The sequence below is a fragment of the Schistocerca piceifrons genome, chromosome 11 (assembly GCF_021461385.2).
Source record: "Schistocerca piceifrons isolate TAMUIC-IGC-003096 chromosome 11, iqSchPice1.1, whole genome shotgun sequence".
Lineage (NCBI taxonomy): Eukaryota > Metazoa > Arthropoda > Insecta > Orthoptera > Acrididae > Schistocerca > Schistocerca piceifrons.
Window position 1 is genome coordinate 112,898,155 of NC_060148.1, and position 23,643 is coordinate 112,921,797.

Below are 23,643 nucleotides of genomic sequence, written 5' to 3' on the forward strand. Positions count from 1 at the left end.
GGTTTAAGAGTAGTCGAATCATAGCTGATAAGGAAAAGCTGAACGAAGCGAAAAAGAGCGTAAAGAGAGCAATGAGAGAAGCATTCAACGAATTCGAACATAAAACATTGGCAAACAATCTAAACAAGAACCCTAAAAAGTTTTGGTCATATGTAAAATCGGTAAGCGGATCTAAATCCCCTATTCAGTCACTCGTTGACCACGATGGCACCGAAACAGAGGACGACCGAAGAAAGGCAGAAATACTGAATTCAGTGTTCCGAAACTGTTTCACTGCGGAAAATCGTAACACGGTCCCTGACTTCAGCCGTCGCACGGACGCCAAAATGGAAAATATTGAAATAAACGATATCGGAATTGAAAAACAACTGCTATCACTTAGTAGCGGAAAAGCATCCGGACCAGACGAGATACCCTTAAGATTCTACAGTGATTATGCTAAAGAACTTGCCCCCTTTCTATCAGCAATTTATCGTAGATCGCTGGAAGAACGTAAAGTACCTAGCGACTGGAAGAAAGCGCAGGTCGTTCCCATTTTCAAGAAGGGTCATAAATCAGATGCGAATAATTATAGGCCTATTTCGCTTACGTCAATCTGTTGTAGAATAATGGAACATGTTTTGTGTTCTCGTATTATGACGTTCTTAGATAATACAAATCTCCTTCATCATAACCAACATGGATTCCGCAAACAGAGATCATGTGAAACTCAGCTCGCCCTATTTGCCCAAGAAATTCACAGTGCCGTAGACACTGGCGAGCAGATTGATGCCGTATTCCTGGACTTCAGGAAGGCATTTGATACGGTTCCGCACTTACGTTTAGTGAAAAAAATACGAGCTTACGGAATATCGGACCAGGTTTGTGATTGGATTCAGGATTTCCTAGAAGAAAGAACACAACATGTCATTCTTAACGGTTCAAAATCTGCAGATGTAGAGGTAATTTCGGGAGTACCGCAGGGAAGCGTGATAGGACCTTTATTGTTTACAATATACATAAATGACTTAGTTGACAACATCGATAGCTCCGTGAGGCTATTTGCAGATGACACGGTTGTCTACAAGAAAGTAGCAACATCAGAAGACTCGTACGTACTCCAGGAGGACCTGCAGAGGATTAATGCATGGTGCGACAGCTGGCAGCTTTCCCTAAACGTAGATAAATGTAATATAATGCGCATACATAGGGGCAGAAATCCATTCCAGTACGATTATGCCATAGGTGGTAAATCATTGGAAGCGGTAACGACCGTAAAATACTTAGGAGTTACTATCCGGAGCGATCTGAAGTGGAATGATCACATAAAACAAATAGTGGGAAAAGCAGGCGCCAGGTTGAGATTCATAGGAAGAATTCTAAGAAAATGTGACTCATCGACGAAAGAAGTAGCTTACAAAACGCTTGTTCGTCCGATTCTTGAGTATTGCTCATCAGTATGGGACCCTTACCAGGTTGGATTAATAGAAGAGATAGACATGATCCAGCGAAAAGCAGCGCGATTCGTCATGGGGACATTTAGTCAGCGCGAGAGCGTTACGGAGATGCTGAACAAGCTCCAGTGGCGGACACTTCAAGAAAGGCGTTACGCAGTACGGAGAGGTTTATTATCGAAATTACGAGAGAGCACATTCCGGGAAGAGATGGGCAACATATTACTACCGCCCACATATATCTCGCGTAATGATCACAACGAAAAGATCCGAGAAATTAGAGCAAATACGGAGACTTACAAGCAGTCGTTCTTCCCACGCACAATTCGTGAATGGAACAGGGAAGGGGGGATCAGATAGTGGTACGATAAGTACCCTCTGCCACACACCGTAAGGTGGCTCGCGGAGTATAGATGTAGATGTAGATGTAAGGTACTCTCTATACATGGTCTACTACACTGAAGAGCCAAAGGACCTGGTATACCTGCCTAACAACGTGAAGGGCCACCACGAGCATTCAGGAGTGCCAGAATACGACGTGGCAAGGACATGACTAATGTCTGAAATAGTGCTGGATGGAACTGACACAGTGTATCCTGTAGGACTGTCCATAATTCCATATGAGTATGGGGGGAGGGGGGCAGAGATCTCTTCTGAACAGTATGTTTCAAGACATCCCAGATATGGTCAATAATATTCATGTCTGGGGTGTCTGGTGGCCACCGGAAGTGTTTAAATTCAGAAGAGTGTTCCTGGAGCCAATATTCCCGACGTGTGAGGTATCGCATTGTCCTGCTGGAATTGCCCAAGTTGTTCGGAATACACAGTGGAAATGAATGGATACAGGTAATCAGACAGGATGCTCACATACGTGTCACCTGTCAGAGTCATATCTAGACGTATCAGGGATCCCATATCACTCCAACTGCACGTGCCTCACACATTACATAGCATTCACCAGCTTGAACAGTCCCATGTCAACCAGCAGGGCCTTGGATTCATGGCGTCTCCATACCCGTACACGCCCATTCACTCGAAACCTTGAAACGAGACTGGTATAACCACACAACATGTTTCCAGTCATCAACAGTGGAATTTGGATGTTGACTGGCCCAGATGACGTGTAAAACCATCTGTCATGCAGTCATCATGGTTACACGAGAAGACCTTCGGCTCCAAAAGCCCATGTCGATTGAATGGTTTGCACGTTGACACCTGTTGCTGGCCCAGCATTGAAATGTGCAGTAATTTGCGGATGGGTTGCACTTCTGTCACGTTGAACGATTCTCTTTAGTCGTCATGGGTCCCGTTCTAGCAGGATATTTTTCCGGCCGCAGCGATGTCGGAGATCTGATGTTTTACTGGATTCCTGATATTCACGGTACACTTGTGAGATGGTCGTACACGAAAATTCCCACTTCATCACCACCTCGGAGATGCTGTGTCCCATTGCTCGTGCGCCGACCACTACATCACGTCCCAACTCACTTAAATCTTGGTAACCTGCCATTGTAGCAGCAGTAACCGCTCTAACAACTGCGCCAGGCACTTGTTGCCTTGTGTTGGCATTGCCGACTGCAGCGCCGTATTCGGCCTATTTACATTTCTCTCTATTCGAATATGCATGCCTGTACCAGTTTCTATGGCTCTTCAGTATAACACGGCGAGATGGGTCAATCGCACTACCGAGACCAGCCCTGAGAAGATCGACACCTCATCCAAATGGCATTGCAGGACAGATATGCGTCCTTGCCTCTGCCGCAACGGTGGAACAGTGTAACATATCGTACGCTATCGGGAGTGACAGCCCGTCGCCGTTTATTTCGACATTGGTTACGTGCGCATCATGACTTAGCTGGCTGTGTGTCACGAATGTACAGAAACAACCCTGAGACGAGTTTTGTATGGAACAGCGTCACTGGAGACTGGATTGGACTCACATAGTGGTTTTGGACGAATCCAGGTTCTGCTTGTTTGAGTATGATTGACCGCATTTTGGTTCGCTACAGACAGGGGGAGGATCACTGTGAATGCATTCGCACAATACATAGAGAGCCAACTGGAGACCTTATGGTGTGGAGTGCTACTGTGTACAGCGACAAATCGCTACTGGTGTGTGTCCGTGGCACTGTGACCCTTGTGACCGACGTGAATTACGTAGTCATACCATCTCTACACAACAGTCCAGACTCCATTTTTCAGCAAGACAATGCACGACCACATGTTACTGGAGGAAATGGGCCTTCGTGGTGTCACAGGAGGTCAGCCTTTTGGTCTAGCTCGCAAGATTACCAGTCGCCCATCGAAAATGTGTGGAATATGGTAGCCGGCCACTGTGGCTGAGCGGTTCTAGGCACTTCAGTCTGGAACCGCGCCACCGCTAAGGTCGCAAGTTCGAATCCTTCCACGGGCGTGGATGTATGTGATGTCCTTAGGTTAGTTAGGTTTAAGTAGTTCTAAGTTCTAGGGGACTGATGACCTGAGATGTTAGGTCTCATAGTGCTCAGAGCCATTTTAACCATTTTTTTGGGATATGGTGCAATGCCAACCACCACAGACGAACCAGGTGAATGCAGCATGGATGGCTATACCATAGGACCCTATTTGCGCCATATACATGTTGATGCCATCACGCATGGAACAAGTTATCGGTGGATACATGGTGAACTGAGGTGACTAAAATGCTAATCATTTCTACAGACCATAATATGTACATGTCCTGGGAATACGAACGTTCTGTCTCTAGTCGTTCGATGTGTCTGCTCTTTTTTCTGAACATGAGTGTAAACAAATTGTAATGTCCCTGGATTATAGTCCACGCCAGAGGGGCGGATTCATCACTGACCAAGGCTCTGCTCTGCGAATTAGGAGAAATGTTTCTTCGATTTCAACATCAGTATAATCGACCCCACATTTTACTAAACTGTACGGATTCTATACATGGGCATCGTTCATGCCTTTGGTGTTTCTTATGGTAAAACGCATAGTACAGATTAGTGCAAGCAATATCTCTTAATAAATGAAGAAAAGATATATTTGTTATTGTTCAGCATGTAAAGAAGAATCAGATGCCCTGTTACGTTAAATGATTACTCTGTCTATATTGGGAAACAATATCATGTCTATGAATTCAGGCTGAGATTTCTTCAGACAAAATGCATGTTTATAGAAAAAAGGAAAATTTTTCCCTTGCAACTTACCTGTGCACTTAGTTCTTGCTTTGTTCTTTGGCACATCATCTTGGTAACTACCTCCATCCTTATCAATGAGAATAACTCTGGTTTCATAAACTTTCCCAGGGAATAACCCCATGATTTCAAATTCGGTCATGATTCCAAGTTCTGTTTCATTAGGAATTAATCTTGGAGATAACTTTGACCAAACATTTTGTTCCTCTTCCTGCAAGAAGAATAATGTAAAATTTCTAAGTCAAGAGTTATACAGTGCAAATTAATTTCGTTCATACTTCAAATTCAGAGTTTCAAATGCTCATTACGCTTACTTGTGTCATCATTGTATATTTAGCCATGATGACAGAAAAGTTTCTACTTAGCTGGCAATATGATTACATCTGCATCCACATCTACATGGTTACTCTGCAATTCACAGTGAAGTGCCTGGCAGAGGGTTAACCGAACCATATTCAAGCTACTTCTCTACCGTTTCACTCTCTAACAATGCCTCTGAAAACCAACGCATATATCTTTCCGTGCGAGCTCTGATTGCTCTTATTTTATTATGATTATCGTTCCTCCTTATGTAGATGGGTGACAACTAACTATTTTCAGACTCTGGAGACAAAGATAGTGATTGAAATTTCATGAGAAGGTCCTACCGCAGCGAAGAACGCCTCTTGTTTTAATGACTGCCACCACAATTCCTGTGTCATATCTGTGGCACTCTGTTTCACGTTAACACAAAACGTGCTGCCCTGCATTGAACTTTCTCGATGTCCTTCGTCAGTATTATATGATGTCGATCTCACAGTACATAGTGATACTCCAGATGGTCGACAAGTGTAATGTAAACCATCTCTTTAGTAGATCTATTAAGTGTTCGAAGTGTTCTGCCAATATATCACAGTCTTTGGTTTTGCTGCCCCAACACATTAACTATGTGATCGTTCCAATTTAAGTTGTTCATAATTGTAACACATAAGTATTTAGTTGAGTTTACAGCCTTTAGATTTGTGTTATTTATCGTGTAACCAAAATTTAGCGGATTCCTTTTACTAGTCATGTGGATGTCTTCACACTTTTCATTCTTTAAAGTCAAACGCCACACCGGGCAAGATGGAGCAGTGGTCAGCACACTGGACTCGCTTTCGGGAGGACGACAGTTCAGACCCGCGTCCGGCCATCCCGGTTTAGGTTTTTCGTGATTTCCCTTCATCGCTTCAGGCAACTGCGTGGATGGTACATCTAACAGGGCATGGCCGACTTCCTTCCCCATCCTTTCTTCATCCGATGGGAGCGATGACCTCGCTGTCTGGTCCCCTCCCCCCAAAATCAACCAACCAACCAACGAAATACCACTTTCTGCAATAAACCATTTTGATCATCTGATGACTTTAGAAGACTGTAAATGCCAGCATTGTCTGCAAACAATCTAAGAGGGCTGCTGAGATTGTGGCCTAAATCGCTTATTTATATAAGGAACGTTAATGGACACCTATAACACTTCCCTGGGGAACGCCTGATATTACTTCCGTTTTACTCGGTAGCTTTCAGTTATGACGAAATGTGACCTTTCTGACAGGAAATCACGAATCCAGTTCCCAACTGAGACGATACTCCATTGGAAAGTGATCTGATTATAAGTCGCTTGTGTGGAACGCTGTGAAAGTTGCACTCAAAACAAGATCATTCAACAAAGTACCAACACAACTAGGATGTAAAGAAATATCAAAAAATTATCATCAGTGACTGATAGTGTGAAGCAGTTGTTTGTGAAGGTTAATTTAATGTATTCTTTAAAATGATATATGTCAAGAAGGATAGAAGGTAATAGTCCAATGATCACTGCTGTTTTGGCCCAACAGTCTTTAATGAATACCACTTGTGGAATGCGTAGTGACACTGTTCAATAATTACGTTTATTTCAGTCCAAATAATAAAAGAAGAAATAAGTACCTCAATGAAATTTTAGCTGGAGGCTGCTTTTTGTAAATTTAGAGGAAAACCAGTAGGTAGATACACAAGCAATTTCATTCCTTAATAAACGTCTTGGAGCGTTTGTAACGCAACAAACAACCAACATGTGTGGAGGTAAATTTTAAACAAATGTGACAAAATAGGCTATTCATCTCATACAGAATCACAATGAGCCAGGAAGAAAGATCTTCGTATAACCCAGGAGGGTGGTAATAACGATGAGTTCCTCCAAATCGCTTTGCTTCTTTGGCACCTGATAAAGATTAATACAACAGACAATCACAGACACCAGCAGAGCTACAAGTGTCCTACAGGCTGGGCCATAGTGGTTCAAGAGATCTTTCTCGAACTTAGGGGCCTGTTGATGGTACGAGTACACAAACGCATCCATATGAGGCACAGCTTTGTTGTTGTTGTGGTCCTCAGTCCTGAGACGGGTTTGATGCAGCTCTCCCTGCTACTCTATCCTGTGCAAGCTTCTCCATCTCCAAGTAACTACGGCGACTTACATCCTTCTCAATCTGCTTAGGGTATTCGTCTCTTGGTCTCCCTCTACGATTTGTACCCTCCACGCTACCATCCAATACTAAATTGGTGATCACATGATGCCTCAGAACATGTCCTACCAACCGATCCACTCTTCTAGTCAAGCTGTGGCACAAATTTGTCCCCAATTCTATTACCACCTCATTAGTTACATGATCTTCTCATCTAAACTTTAACGTTCATCTGTAGCACCACATAATCGAAAGATTCTATTCTCTTCTTGTCTAAACAATCCATCGTCCATGTTTCACATTTATACATGGCCACATCCCTAAAAATACCTTCAGAAAAGACTTCCTGACACTTAAATCTACACTCGATGTTAACAAATTTCTCCAGAAACGCTTTTCTTGCCATAGCCAGTCCACATTTTATATCCTCTCTACTTCGGCCACCATCAGTTATTTTGCTCCCCATCTACTGCTGTAACTGACTCACTTCATAATCTAATTCCCTCAGCATCACCAGTTTTAATTCCACTATATTCCATTATTCTCGTTTTGCTTTTTTTGATGCTCATGTTATATTCTGCTTTCAAGACACTGTCCATTTCGTTCAACTGCTCTTCCAGGTCCTTTGCTGTCTCTGACAAAATTACAATGAATGTTATCAGCAAACTTCAAAGTTTTTATTTCTTCTCCATGGATCGTAATTCCTACACCGAATTTATCTTTTGTTTCCTTTACTGCTTGTTGAGTATACAGACTGAATAACACCGGGGATAGGGTGCAACCCTTCCTCACTCCTTTCTCAACAACTGCTTCCCATTAATGTCTCTTGACTATTATCACTGCCATAGCCTTTCGCCCCTTGTATTTGACCCCTGCCACAGTGAGAATTTGATAGAGAGTATTCCATTAAGCATTGTCAAAAGCTTTCTCTGAGTCTACAAATGTTAGCTTTATAGTCAGTACATACCGCTATTTTAAGACGCACAACAAAATCACGAATTTCTTAAACACCCTGTGAACAATGCATGATTCGTTTTCTGAAACGGTTTAGAGGTGATCGGATTTTTCTGTTAGATGTGCCTCAGATTTTTTTTTTTTTTAACTTTCACTTCACTTCTGAAAATTCGTTGTCTCTCTCATACTCTTTACTGTCAGTCGATTAATAAAGTGGCAAATTTAGGTTGGGTAGATTAACAGCATACTTTCAAAAAATTCTCTCTTACTGTTTTTGAAAGCTTTATGAGCTCTGTAAGTATGCTGTATTTTTATTTCTTAGTTTTGTGCCAATTATGGCACTGTCATTGAAGATTGGCACTACAATGTTGGTACAAGGTCTTTGCCTGACCCGAGAATTAACAGAGAGAGTGTGTTGTCATGTCGGACGTTGTGTGTACGCCTGGTGGGCAGAGTCGTGGTACACACTGGCTGGCGAAGACTGTGAACTGGGACGCGACCAGTAAAGTGAAGATTTGAACACTCGCCCCGTATGGTGTCTGTTTACAGCTTGTGAAGGTTGCTGCAAGTGGCATGAAATTCTGTGCTGCTCCGTGTGGAATCCAGGCCACAGTTGCCTTCCAGGAATCCTTGGAACAGTTCGCAGTCTTGTGTGAATGTATGGCTAAGGAAGGTGAGCTGCCAGACTGACATGTAAATAGCAGTGGTACTAAGGCCGTCCGGCTCTCCAGACATGGCAACAGAAAAAGGGAAGTTGCAGTGGGCCAGCTAAGTTACCTGCTCGTTTCGTAATTGTTCTATGTTAAGGTTATTTGCAATGGGTTAATCCAATACTCGGTTTGAAACATGACTTATTTTTAGTGTTATCTTAGCTGAGACTGGAAGTACTGACTGTTACTTGACAGTAGATTAACTGGTTTAACCAAATGTTGTTATGAGTGATGAAGTATTGTTTAGACAAAAGAAAGTTTTCGGTTGTCAGTTGACCTGAGCCAGCTAGTGGTTGGTGTTAGTTAGGAATACAACCGTCAAATTTAATTTGGCCGTCTCAATAAAAGCTGTTAGAATAGTTTTTATTGAGCATTCAGTTTTAAAAGTTGTAAATATTTCGTTATGGTAACTGATTTTGTTTCAGTCAATGAGGGATTGCTTTAATTGTACAAAAGACTAATAATGTCGGCTGTTTTGGAAAGTCAACAAGGAGAAGGCGCTAGTTAATGATGCAGTTGTAGTTTATTGATGATGAACTTTATACTAAAAGAAGATTTTCCTTCAGGGTTTCAACTTTGAAGGTTTTTAAATTCGTTATGATTATGTGGCCACGCGGGATTAACTGGTCTGTCTCAGGCGCTGCGGTCATGGACTGTGCGCCTGGTCCTGGCGGAGGTTCGAGTCCTCCCTCGGACATAGGTGTGTGTGTTTGTCCTTAGGAAAATTTAGATTAAGTAGTGTGTAAGCTTAGGGACTGATAACCTTAGAAATTTAGTCCCATAAGATTTCACACACATTTGAACTTTTTTTTAATTATAAATGATTATTAAATTAAATTATAACGATCAAAATAATTTGGTGAAACTTCAGTCGTATCTTTGTGGCCCCAATCAACCTGCAAGAGCAAGGAAAAGGTTCAGTAGCACCACAATTTGAGAAATGAGAACCATTAATTGTTTGACTTTATACAGTTTCCTATAAAGCTCACAAAACTTGAAAAATAATTTGAGCTCATTTTTATCTTCAGTAATAGGAGAGTTCCTGATAGCTTCTATCCTGGTTAGTGGTTTTATCCTCTTACTAGTAACATAGCAATCAGAGCTCACATGGAAATATTGTGTGTTCGTTTTACGTACGTGCTGTTCCAGAGCGGAATTGTAGAGAAGTAGCATAAAGGTGGTTCGATAAACCCTCTACCAGGCACATAATTATGAATTGCAGAGTAATGACGTAGATGTAGATGAGTGTGTTGATGTCCTTGAAAAATTGAGTGATGTCATACAGGCACAACATACAATACTTTGGTTTTATGCATCATAGAACGTTATGCTGATGTTGCTGCCATGTTCTCAAAATACTCTTCAATCTGAATAGAGTTTGGCAGTACTAGTAACGCCCAAGTAAATGTGACTTTTGGTTCGGTGCCCAGGCACTGCCATTGGTACAGTAACCACAAGAGCCCCATCATCTGGTACTCATTTTTATTGTTCTTTTGCCAATGTATAAGACAAATAATTCTTCCGTTAGTGACTTGATGTAATGCAGTACTTGGTGCAGCTCTTTGTACACTTATGAGTCAGTCCTACTAGAAAATTGGCAGTGCATAATAGGAGTTGCTGGTAGTTGTCCATCTGGTGAAATGGACCTTGTATTTCCTGCAGTGTCTATGCAGGGAGTGACAGCCCTAGCCGAGGAGCCCGTAAATCCATTTATCTGTTTAAAAATTTCAATATCTGATACGAAGCCCTATGATGAATCCTACATTGCATTACCAGTTGCACAGCTCAGTCGTCTGTTTCTTATGCAGGAAATGAACACTTACTTCAAAGATTCTGCAAGACAGTCAGCAATAAAAAAATTCAAAAATATTTCAAACAATTTTATGTGTTTCATTAAGAAAATTACTGGAACTGAAAACTAACAAATGCAGAAGACCTATATGTTCTCATGCGAAATTCAAATTCAAAATTATAAATTTATCATTCACATGTATAAATAAAATATAGATAAAACTGGCTCCTGTTCAACAAGAAATTAGTGTACGGTATAAAAAAGCATCACATTACTTTTCAAGCAGACAAGAGACCATATAATTAAACAAATAGTCCTACATTGTAACTAACAATATTATGAAAAGTATAGATGGTACTCACCATTTTGCAGAGATGCTGAGTCACAGATAGCTTTCGGTTAACAAGGCCATTGTCGAAAATAGACAAAACATACACACACACACACACACAGGGTGAGAGAGAGAGAGAGAGAGAGAGACAAATGGAACTTATACACGCATGACCACAGTCTCCGGCAGTTGAAGCCTGACTGTACTGTAAACAAATACATACCAGTATAATATAGTTGACCTGTGTCTGATATAAAGGTTTTGTAATAATTTCGTCCTATTATTATCGATTAATGTTCTTATTTAGAAATTATATGGATTCTATATGGATGATGAAGTAAGATGTTGACACTGAAGAACATACATATTCAGGATATACATGTTCCATTCAATTAGTAGAAAATTCAGAGCCTAAAGAGGGGTCTGACAAGGGCCTTACGTATCACAAAAGTTATTTAGAGCACTCCAAGAGAAAGCTATCTATCTCAGCATTGGGAAATTCAGGAAGAAATTGCATTACTGGAACGTAACTCAACCAACTTAACTTCGTCTTTACTGTAGAGAAACTTCAGCAACAAATTAAAAAACCTTGAAAGAACACCATCATACTAGTTACAACCAGATCAAAATAATGTGCGATCAACACAACAAGAAGAAAACCATACAAACTTGCGATAAAGTCATAGAACAAGTTTAAGAACTTTTGTACTTTGAGGAATGACATGATGCACAGAAAAAGAAATAAAAGGTGGGAGATAATCGACTGGGAATGCTTTTAATAAATGAAACAAAATCGAAAACTAACCAAATAACGTGTCTGAAAAAGTAAGGCTACACACTGAGCTGGCATTTCTGACTTACAGTAATGTGACACGGACTTTTCATCTCAGAACTGTTCATGAACTGAGGGAAGTTTAATAAACAGTGTGGAGAAGCCTCTCAAATATTTGCAGCAAGGAGAGACAGGAAAACAAAAATATAGGTCTGGGAAAAAACTGAGTTCTGAATAACTAATTATGATGACAGTGAAAATGAAACAGTGATAGAGAAGACATGCCATAAAATGGGATGAACAGAAACAATTTGATGAAGAGAAACGAAACTTCCAAAATAGTTCCATGCTATAGTGACAGAAGACAAATGGGAATATCTTTGAATGTTTTGTGTGTTTACGTTGGTAATGAAGTAATATAATATGAAAATGGATTTCAAAGTTAGCAACACTGACAGTAAATGTTTTGTTCACTCTATGACAAACTACGGACATGGTGTCACATTAGCTTACCTGTAACTTTATTTATAATTGTCAATAAAATTGTGTTTTTTTAGGTAAACTACATGACAAGCAAGTTTGCAGCCACATGTCACTAACTAAAAGTTCACTATTTACGTATAAGTTAATGTAAATTGCATTTTTGGTAATTTGAAATGAGGTGTAGTAGATCGGAATTTGGAGGACGGGGGGAGGGGGGGGGGCCGGGTTCAGGTGAATAGAAACAGTAATCGTCAGCCTTTCTCCTTTCTTCATAAGAAGACCAAGAATTGGGTGGAAACGAAGAACCACATGCCACTGTCCTCAGCCCAAGAGATTATGAGATTATGCTGTGATTGACGTATGTGGAAGTAAAATCGTTATTTACAGGCCACAGGTTATGTTTCTGATCCTTTTTCAAAACACAAGGATGATTAAACATGTTTATTTCAAGAGCAAATGAGTCACTTTTTTGTCATGGAGGTATTGTTTGAAAGCTGCTCGTTACTTCTTATAAAACAACTTGTAGCTTCAGAGACATCGTTCTCAAACATGATGTCCGTGACTTCGTGTATTAACAAACAAACCAAGTTTGTTGTTGTTGTTGTTGTGGTCTTCAGTCCTGAGACTGGTTTGATGCAGCTCTCCATGCTACACTATCCTGCGCAAGCTTCCTCATCTCCCAGTACCTACTGCAGCCTACATCCATCTGAATCTGCTTAGTGTATTCATCTCTTGGTCTCCCTCTACCATTTTTACCCTCCACTCTGCCCTCTAGTACTAAATTGGTGATCCCTTGATGCCTCAGAACATGTCCTACAAACCGATCTCTTCTTCTAGTCAAGTTGTGCCACAAACTCCTCTTCTCCCCAATACTATTCAATACCTCATCATTAGTTATGTGATCTAGCCATCTAATCTTCAGCATTCTTCTGTAGCACCTCATTTCGAAAGATTCTATTCTCTTCTTGTCTAAACTATTTATCGTCCATATTTCACTTCCATACATGGCTACACTCCATACAAACACTTTCAGAAACGACTTCCTGACACTTAAATCTATACTCGATGTTAACAAATTTCTCTTCTTCAGAAACGCTTTCCCTGCCATTGCCAGTCTACATTTTATATCCTCTCTACTTCGACCATCATCAGTTATTTTGCTCCCCAAATAGCAAAACTCCTAATCTAATACCCTCAGCATCACCCGACTTAATTCGACTACATTCCATTATCCTCGCTTTGCTTTTGTTGATGTTCATCTTATACCCTACTTTCTAGACACTGTCCATTCCGTTCAACTGTTCTTCCAAGTCCTTTGCTGTCTCTGACAGAATTACAATGTCATCAGCGAATCTCAAAGTTTTTATTTCTTCTCCATGGATTTTAAAACCTAATCCGAACTTTTCTTTTGTTTCCTTTACTGCTTGCTCAATATACAGATTGAATAGCACTGGGGAAAGGCTACAACCCTGTCTCACTCCTTTCCCAACCACTACTTCCCTTTCATGCTTCTCGACTCTTATAACTGCCATCTGTATTCTGTACAAATTGTAAATAGCCTTTCGCTCCCTGTATTTTACCCCTGCCACCTTCGGAATTAGAAAGAGAGTATTCCAGTCAACATTGTCAAAATCTTTCTCTATGTCTACAAATGCTAGAAACGTAGGTTTGCCTTTCCTTAATCTTTCTTCTAAAATAAGTCGTAGGGTCAGTATTGCCTCATATGTTCCAACATTTCTACTGAATCCAAACTGATCTTCCCCTAGGTCGGCCTCTACCAGTTTTTCCATTCGTCGTAAAGAATTCGCGTTAGTATTTTGCAGCTGTGACTTATTAAACTGATAGTTCGGTAATTTTCACATCTGTCAACACCTGCTTTCTTTGGGATTGGAATTATTTCATTCTTCTTGAAGTCTGAGGGACTTTCGCTTGTCTCATACATCTTGCTCACCAGATGGTAGAGTTTTGTCAGGACTGGCTCTCCCAAGGCTGCGAGTAGTTCTAATGGAATTTGGTCTACTCCCAGGTTCTTGTTTTGAATTAGGTCTTTCAGTGCTCTGTCAAACTCTTCACGCAGTATCATATCTCCCATTTCATCTTCATCTACCTCCTCTTCCATTTCCCTAACATTGTCCTCAAGAACATCGCCCCTGTGTAGACTGTCTATATACTCCTTCCACCTTTCTGCTTTCCCTTCTTTTCTTAGAACTTGGTTTGCATCTGAGCTCTTGATATTCATGCAAGTGGTTCTCTTTTCTCCAAAGGTCTCTCTATTTTCCTTACCCCTAGTGAGATAAGCCTCTACATCCTTACATTTGTCCTCTAGCCATCCCTGCATAGCCATTTTGAACTTCCTGTCGATCTCATTTTTGAGACGTTTGTATTCCTTTTTGCCTGCTTCACTTACTGCATATTTGCATTTTCTCCTTTCATCAATTAAATTCAGTATCTCTTCTGTTACCCAAGGATTTCTACTAGCCCTCGTCTTTTTACCTACTTCATCCTCTGCTGCCTTCACTATTTCATTCGTCAAAGCTACCCATTCTTCCTCTACTGTATTTCTTTCCCCCATTCCTGTCAATTGCTCCCTTATGCTCTGCCTGAAACTGTGTACAACCTCTGGTTCTTTCAGTTTATCCAGGTCCCATCTCCTTAAATTCCCACCTTTTTGCAGTTTCTTCAGTTTTAATCTACAGTTCATAACCAATAGATTGAGGACAGAGTCCACATCTGCCCCTGGAAATGTCATATAATTTGAAATCTGGTTCCTAAATCTCTGTTTTACCATTATTTAATCTATCTAAAACCGTTTATTATCTCCAGGGTTCTTCCGTGTATACAACCTTCTTTCATGATTCTTGAACCAAGTGTTAACCATGGTTAAGGTAACACATAGTTCTTAAACATGATGTCAGCGACCTTGTGTATTAATAAACATATCAAGGTTATAAATTTAATATCACAGTAAAGTAAGCCATGCGGGATTAGCCGAGCGGTCTCAGGCGGTGCAGTCATGCACTGTGCGGCTGGTCCCGGCGGAGGTTCGATTCCTCCCTCGAGCATGGGTGTGTGTGTTTGCCCTTAGGATAATTTAGGTTAAGTAGTGTGTAAGCTTAGAGACTGATGACCTTAGCGGTTTAGTCCCATAAGATCTCACACACATTTGAACATTTGAACAGTAAAGTAATCAGAGATATTACAATTTTTCTTTCGAGAATGTAATAAAAATACAATTCATTGGATATTTTTAATTCTTGGATTAACTGAGGCTTTTTTGAACCAGATAAGTTAGGATCCTTATTGTTCGAGACCCAAAACAGATTTTGTCATGACCTGTTCACACAAAACATGAGGTAAGTTGTTTCTACCTACCCCTCTCTGTGGTGTGAACGGCAAGTTCTCAATTTTTTAATGTTATGAAAGCACGAGCTAGGTCTCAAGTCTAATAATATGTTTAATGTTAGGCACGAGACCTATAATTCCATATCATTTTGAATTTGGTATTTATATTTGAAATTATCATTTTTTTAAGTTGAAAATTGCGTCTGTCCACCCTATTTTGCTGTACAGATGGGAGTTGCAGCAAGTTTTTCCTGTGTACAAGGCTGTACAAACAGAAGGAAATGGTGTTTAGATGGAAGGTGGGCTGACAACTACAGGAAACATATAAAGTCAATGTTGATGTGAATAGCTGAGGACTGTAACTAACAGAAAATCATATAGGCAGCTTATATCCAGCCATGGACGTCAAATTACTGCTCTTGGTCATAATGATGTTGATGCAGTTTAAGAACTATTTTCATATGCCTGTTCATCAATATAAACTAAATCAAGCATCATTATTTCTTCAAATAATATGATTCTATAAATACACAACATTTTATGTCAAAAAATTCATTTTCAGGCTCACCTTGTATTGCACCTGATATAAGATGGGCTCCCCTTCTCCGTGTACGTCTCTCAATGGCATTCTTATCTTCAATGAATTGTAAGTCACTTCCACAATATGTGGCACATACCTTAATACTTTATAGGCTGGAAACAAAAAATACAATGACAAATTAATCAGAGGCTTCGAATTGCGTTAAGAGTGAATGACTATTTTTAATCCAAGTGAAGTAGGGCATTGACTCTTACAGGCCAGTTTATGACTCATTAAAAATATCATTCTGGGTGATTTTAGACAAGAGACTTATTTTGAAATATCAGATATTCTCAGTTTCTAATACCTTTTACGAACTTATGATCTTTAAAAGGATCACCAAAATCTGAACGTGTGCCTTCATTTTCGTTTTTGTTAATTATTTGCTACGAAAAGTATTTGGTGATAATAGAGGAATAGAAAGTTACATAATGGCTAAAATAGTAACAGGGGTGTGAGAGATGCCAGTGACATACTATTGTCCTGTACACGTTTCTGAACATAATGATATGTAGTCTATTAAGGTGAGGGGAAGCATAGATTGGCGCAGAAGAGCTTGTAAAATAAACAGCTGGAATATTGCAGTTGATTGATGCGAAACACATCTAAATCCAAATTTTGATTCGACTGTGTTATTTGATTTTAATCGAGAAGAGCATCAGAATTCTAGGACAGGAGAATCAGCAGTGTTCGACTCATGCCGTACAACGTGGCGATGCTTGGCTGAGGCAGATGCAAGCCTAAGAAATCGGCAGAGGTCAGGTCCCAGAGAGGGGCGAAAGAAAGGCGTCTCCAATGTTCTGGAAGCTGGGTCTGGCAATACTTCTGTCGAAACTAAAAATTAAAATATAGTTTGGAGGGAAGACAGCCCTTGGCAACAGCAGGTCCCTGTGCTGTGGGGGTGGGAGAAAAGATATCGTCCTTCCACAAAAAAAATAAAATACAAGAAGATGTGTGACACATATTGAAACATGCTGACACATATTGATTCTAAAACTATCATAAGAAGGCCTCCGGGTGAATATAAGTGCTGGTTGCTGTTGTGACTCATACAAGGAGTTTTATTATAAATACTAGGAAAGGTGCTGTATCTTACGTCACACGTTGAGAAAAAGTTACAAAATGGAGTATTGTCTGCTCGTTGGAAAGAGAATGTAATGGGTGTTGGCTGAGGTCAGGCATGTACCTGATGGCAACTGAACCTCAGTGGTACGCTAAGCTTGTGATGGAAAGTATAACCATTCACAGTCGTGTGGAAAGTGACTGATTCATGCTCAAAAGTTATATTATTAACTGTGAGAATAACTACAGATATTGACGTGTTTAGATCGTATCACCAAAGCTTATGTCGTGTTACTGCGTCATGTATCACATCGTTACTCGTAAGTAGGGCTACACACATTAGGGTACTGTGTGTGTGTACTTAGTTTTGTGGTAGATGGTCACTCATGACTTTCTGTGAGGCGTGGTTCTAAGTGCTATCAGGGCTACCACACTATAGGGTGGGGCAAACAAAAGTGACCCGTACAAGTTGGAAGTGAATGTACGCATATAACGACACCATGTGAGGTGCACACCATGTGTACACCTGCCACGTGATCGACACCAGTTCACAGCATAGTGTGGGCTGTGTCAGTGTGAGTGGAGTAGTGCAAAGGGGATGATTGTACTCACAGTGGAGCAGTTGGTGTTCATTGTGAAAAGTTATGTGACAGCAAAGTCGTGGAAAAGGTGTGGTCAGTTGTTCGTTGACAAATTTAATGGTGTCAAATAGCCTGCAATGAGTGTCATGCAACTCTTATTCCGAAAACGGCGTCAGAAATGGTTCCGAAAAAAAAAATCAAAATACATTCTGAAAAGTGTCACACACCATAACATGTGGCTGTGGTCGTCCAGAAAATGTTTCAGAATCCTACCAAATCAGCCCAACACCGGTCGCAGGAGACCCACACATCAAATTGATCGTGTGGTCGGATAACCCACCGGGACATCCTCCACATGTATCCCTAGCAAGTGTGTGTTGTTCATGCATTAAAGCCGGCAGATGCTGCACAGCGCCTCCAGTTTTGCGAGTGATTTTACTGTGATAACAGGGAGTGACTTGACATGGATCTGTTATTTATGTCTGATGAAGCCTGGTTTCATCTGAGTGGTTATGTCAGCTGACACAGTCACTGGTTCTCGGCAGCTGAGAAACTGCATGATGTCCACAAAACACCACTGCATGATCAGAAACTTGGGGTTTGGTGTGCAGTGTCTGCACACCGCTTTATTGGACCCATCTTGTCTCATCAACGTTTGAAACCATTTGTGGCGGCGTTAAGGGAGGAGGAAAAGACCTACAGCTACTTCCGACCGGATTAAGCAACTGCCCATACATCTGGCCGAACCTTTGAGCACGTTGAAACTAAGTCTTCACGCCTGACATAACTGTTAGCAGAGATCACTTGGGTCCCTGTTCTAGCTAGTCACCTAATCAGTCAGTATTCGATTACTTTGTGTCAGAAAGCCACAAGCCTAAGATGTATCACAACTACCCTCATGGTTTTCAAGAACTGCAGCACAATGTTTCTGATGAGACTGCAGCATTTCCAGCAGTCCAGCTTCCGCCTTCAGCAACTTGGCGATCAGGGCCAAAAAGTGCCAAGAGACGAATGGTGGTCACTTTTAATATCTGCCATAGTCAGGTCAGTTCTGCATTTCCTTTGCTGTGTTTCTCTGTACCCTGAAATATTGTTCTCCAGTACACTTTTGTTTATCCCACTCCGTATAAACTCCCATGTATCAGCATTACTTTTTGTTTGACATCCTATGGCGGTTGCTCGTTCGTCAAAAATTCGGAAAAAATTACTTTCTGTTGATGGCTTCCGTGAAGACTCCAAGAATTCTAGTGCGCTGTACTTCCAGCTTTCATTTGAAACTGGTGTTGATAGATGCCAATTTCGTTGGAAGATATGGAGCTTCAACAGTACAGGGTAGGTGGGGAGAAATGTACGCACTGTCAAATCTCGGTTACCAACGTCTAGGTTGCAGCATTTCTAGTTCCGCAGTGCTGTAAGGCGAAGAAGCTCAATGTCTGAGCGAGAATCAACAAATGCTTGTCGTGAGGTAAGATATGCTCTGTGTTTCACATTGTCACTGTAATTTTTATACAACTTTGTTTGTGATTTTTGCATGCTGATTGAATTTGTTTCACCTTGTTAATTTAGTACTAAGACCTTATGAAGTTACTATTCACTAAATCATATAAAATTAATTGTTGGTAAGGCGGGTACCAGGTTGAGATTCATTGGGAGAGTCCTTAGAAAATGTAGTCCATCAACAATGGAGGTGGCTTACAAAACACTCGTTCGACCTATACTTAAGTATTGCTCATCAGTGTGGGATCCGTACCAGATCGGGTTGACGGAGGAGATAGAGAAGATCCAGAGAAGAGCGGCGCGTTTCGTCACAGGGTTATTTGGTAACCGTGATAGCGTTACGGAGATGTTTAGCAAACTCAAGTGGCAGACTCTGCAAGAGAGGCGCACTGCATCGCGGTGTAGCTTGCTGTCCAGGTTTCGAGAGGGTGCGTTTCTGGATGAGGTGTCGAATATATTGCTTACCCCTACTTATACCTCCCGAGGAGATCACGAATGTAAAATTAGAGAGATTCGAGCGCGCACGGAGGCTTTCAGATAGTCGCTCTTCCCGCGAACCATGCGCGATTGGAACAGGAAAGGGAGGTAATGACAGTGGCACGTAAAGTGCCCTCCGCCACACACCGTTGGGTGGCTTGCGGAGTATAAATGTAGATGTAGATGTAGAAATACGGGGGGGACGGGGGGGGGGGGGATTAGCTCAGGTTGAATATTTACCAGTTTGCAGAAATTAAACATATGGTAAATCAAAGTCTGGGGCAAGTGTACACAGCTCTCAAGCACCTACTGTCCTCACCACACGCCTCTACTTCATAAACTCCTTCAGATCTACCAGTGAGTCCTCAATTTGGAACATCATTTTCTTCAAGTAGTCACACAAAACTGTCAGATATCATACCTATTACTCAGATCGAAAAAGCAAGGAACCGATCTGGGAATGGTTTGAAATCAACTCAACTAGCATTTTTCGACAGAACCTGAAATAGATGATAGTCATGTCCACAGTCAACACGCATATACAAAAAGGTAATTTTCTTGTTTCCAAAGTGTTTGGGAGAGACTACTTCATACAGACTTTATGTGACCAAAATCACAGAGGTCAATAATCAAGCGCATTGTGAAGTTTCTTCCTTTTTGTTAAGGATCCCTATAACATGTCATTTTATCGAGAGGCCGGAAGAAGTCTTTTCTCATAAGGATCGTGGAGACACTTTTGCAAGTACCGCAGTCTAGCTCAAGTAGATTCAGAGATGCAGTTGGATGTCGAGAGGATCGGAGTAGCTATAGTGCATTATTATACTGTTGATATTGCTCAACGATGTATACCATTTATTCACGTTTTTCTACTAAATATTTATATCTGAGCTCATGTATTACTCCATATTTACACGTATATGTTGATTTTTGAATGTTTATTATGTAATAAAACATCGTGTCTTTCGAAACGATGTTCTAACGTCAATTCTCCTAAATTAAACATTATTTCAGGACTTTCTTTCCTCAAGGTGTCAAGAGTACTCACACACGTGCACTTACGTCTCTCGATGGGGCAAGTGTATGTGTTGGTGTAGCCTTGGAAACTTCCGATTTATGGATAAAGCAAGAAATATAAAACGTCTTTGAGAGACGCATTTAGAAGACCAATACATGCTTTGAGTATAACAAAATGTAGTGTCTTTGGCTTACTTCAGGCTCTTCTTGCAAAATTTGCCTATACTTACCGCCACCTAATCTTGCCTGTTTTTATCAGACTCGTTTGTTACTTATTTTATGGATGTGTGAGTGTGTCTGTATGAATTCCTAAGGGACCAATCTGCAGAGGTCATCGGTCCCTAGACTTACACGGTACTGAAACTAACTTTCCCTAACTCATGGCCGCGCGAGGTTGCCGTGCGGTCTAGGATACATTGTTACGGTTCGCGCGGCTGGCCCCATCGGAGGTTCGAGTCCTCCCTCGGTAATGGGAGTGTGTGTTGTTCTTAGCGTAAGTTTGTTTAAGTTAGGTTACATAGTGCGTAATCCATGGGACAGATGATCTCAGCAACTTGTTCCCATAGTCCTCAAAACAAATTTGCAATTTCCTGACTTATGCAAAGAACAACACACACATCCATGCCTAAGGGAGGACTCGAACCTCGTACCTCCGGTGGGAGGGTTCTCGCAATCCGTGACATGGTGTCTCTAACCGTCAGGCCACTTCGCGCGGATTATTTTATGGACAACGAACGTCTTCCCAGGCTCGTGACGGAATTCAAAGGTTGTGCGTGTGCTAACAGTTTGGTACAGAGTCAGAACCTGTTGCATGACAGATGCGGAAACTGAGTTTGGGCACGCTACATCGTTGCTGATGTGAGTCGAATAACATTAATCAACAGGTGTGCCCACTATTGCGCCTGACGATGTGTGCCTGTAACACCACCACACCGCTCACACAGCTGGACACAGTTCTTTTCCACAAGCACGCTGCTTGTTTTCTCCTTTACACGTGTCTCGCTGAAATAGTTTCGCAAATATTCACTGAAGGTGAAAAAGGTTAGAAATACACCTGAAATGAGTGCTGAAAATACAAGCCACGACCGTGACTTGATCCTCACCTACCAACTTTTTGCGAATTATCTCCTTACAAACAGACTACCCGCACATTCGACATAGAGTGGGCCATATTCGTAGACACACTCAATACTCCGATTTAAGCGCTTAAATCTTACAAGGGGTGGGCGAAAATATGGCATTGCATGAAAGCACAACGCACTACCGTACCTAGTAAGTTATAGAATAACCGTTGTCATTCAAAACAGCTTCCAGGCGTCATGGAAAGGGTAAGTAAATGTCCCGGCCTGTATTCAAGGGAATATTACACCATTCTCCGTGCAAAATAATGGCAAGTTCTGGTATATTGCGTGTCTATGGAATATCGCCTCATTTGTGAGACTGGATTCGTGATTTCCTGTCAGCAGAGTCACAGTTCATAGTAACAGACTGAAAGTCATCGAGTAAAACAGAAGTAACATCTGGTGTTCCCCAAGCAATAGGCCCTCTATTTTTCCTCATTTATATTAAGGGTATAGGAGACAATCTGAGCAGCCCTCTCAGACTGTTTGCAGATGACGCTGTCATTTGCCGTCTTATAAAGTCATCAGATGATCAAATCAAATTGCAAAATTATTTAGATAAGTTATCTGAATGGTGTGAAAAGTGGCAATTGATCCTGAATAAAGAAACGTGGGAACCTATTCACATGAGTACTAAAAGAAATTCGCTAAATTTCGATTACGCGATAAGTCACACAAATCTGAAGGCTGTAAACTGAACTAAATACTTAGGGATTACAATTTCAAATAACCCAAATCTGAACGATCACATACACTACTGATCATTAAAATTGCTACACCACGCGAAGACGATGGGCTACAGATGCGAAATTTAACCGACAGGAAGAAGATGCTGAGATATGCAAATGATCAGCTTTTCAGAGCATTCACACAAGGTTGGCGCCGGTGGCGACATCTACAACGTGCTAACATGGGGAAATTTTCCAACCGATTTCTCATACACAAACAGCAGTTGACCGGCGTTGCTTGATGAAACATTGTTGTAACGCCTCGTGTAAGGAGGAGAAATGCGTTCCATCACGTTTCCGACTTTGATAAAGGTCGGATTGCAGCCTATCGCGATTGCGGTTTATCGTATTGTGACATTGCTGCTCGCGTCGGTCGAGATACAATGACTGTTAGCAGAATATGGAATCGGTGGGTTCAGAAGGATAATACGGAAAGCCGTGCTCGATCCCAACGGCCTCGTATCGCTAGCAGTCGAGATGACAGGCATCTTATGCGCATTGCTGTAACGGATCGTGCAGTCACGTCTCGATCCATGAGTCAACAGATGGGGACGTTTGCAAGACCACGATCATCTGCATGAACAGTTCGACGATGTTTGCTGCAGCATGGACTATCAGCTCGGAGACCGTGGCTGCGGTTACCGTTGACGCTGCATCACAGGCAGGAGCGCCTGCGATGGTGTACTCAACGACGAACCTAGGTGCACGAATGGCAAAACGTCATTTTTTTCGGACGATTTTAAGTTCAGTTTACAGCATTATGATGGTCTCATCCGTGTTTGGCGACATCGCGGTGAACGCACATTGGTAGCTGTATTCGTCATCCGGCCCAAGTGTAATGACGTCATGGACATACAGAAAAATCCTGTAATGCTTATTCATTTATGATGCAAGATCTAACTTAAACTGACAACTGCATCGCACATTTAGTGGCAGTTTTAACAGGAAACAACCTAAGGAAAATGTAGTGAGGACGATAACTAATTATTCCGTCATTAGTAAATACAATCTCTGTTCGTGTTAAATACATTAGCTTTTTACTAGTTTCTAGAACTACTATCATGGTGAAAGGAAACCATTAGCTAGACTGAAGTATAAAACATCACAATAAAAAGT

General features: G+C 41.3%; 1 protein-coding gene across 2 annotated transcripts in view; it reads right to left on the reverse strand.

Moving 5' to 3' along the window:
• The window catches only part of LOC124719995, a 517,761-nt gene that overhangs the window by 173,084 nt on the left and 321,034 nt on the right, over positions 1-23,643 (reverse strand). For both annotated transcript variants that reach the window (XM_047245223.1, XM_047245222.1), the window contains exons 14-15: positions 16,036-16,160; positions 4,634-4,832 (exon numbers count right to left, since the gene is read on the reverse strand). In XM_047245223.1, the coding sequence (XP_047101179.1) occupies positions 4,634-4,832; positions 16,036-16,160 (324 nt within the window). The remainder of the gene's footprint in view (positions 1-4,633; positions 4,833-16,035; positions 16,161-23,643) is intronic.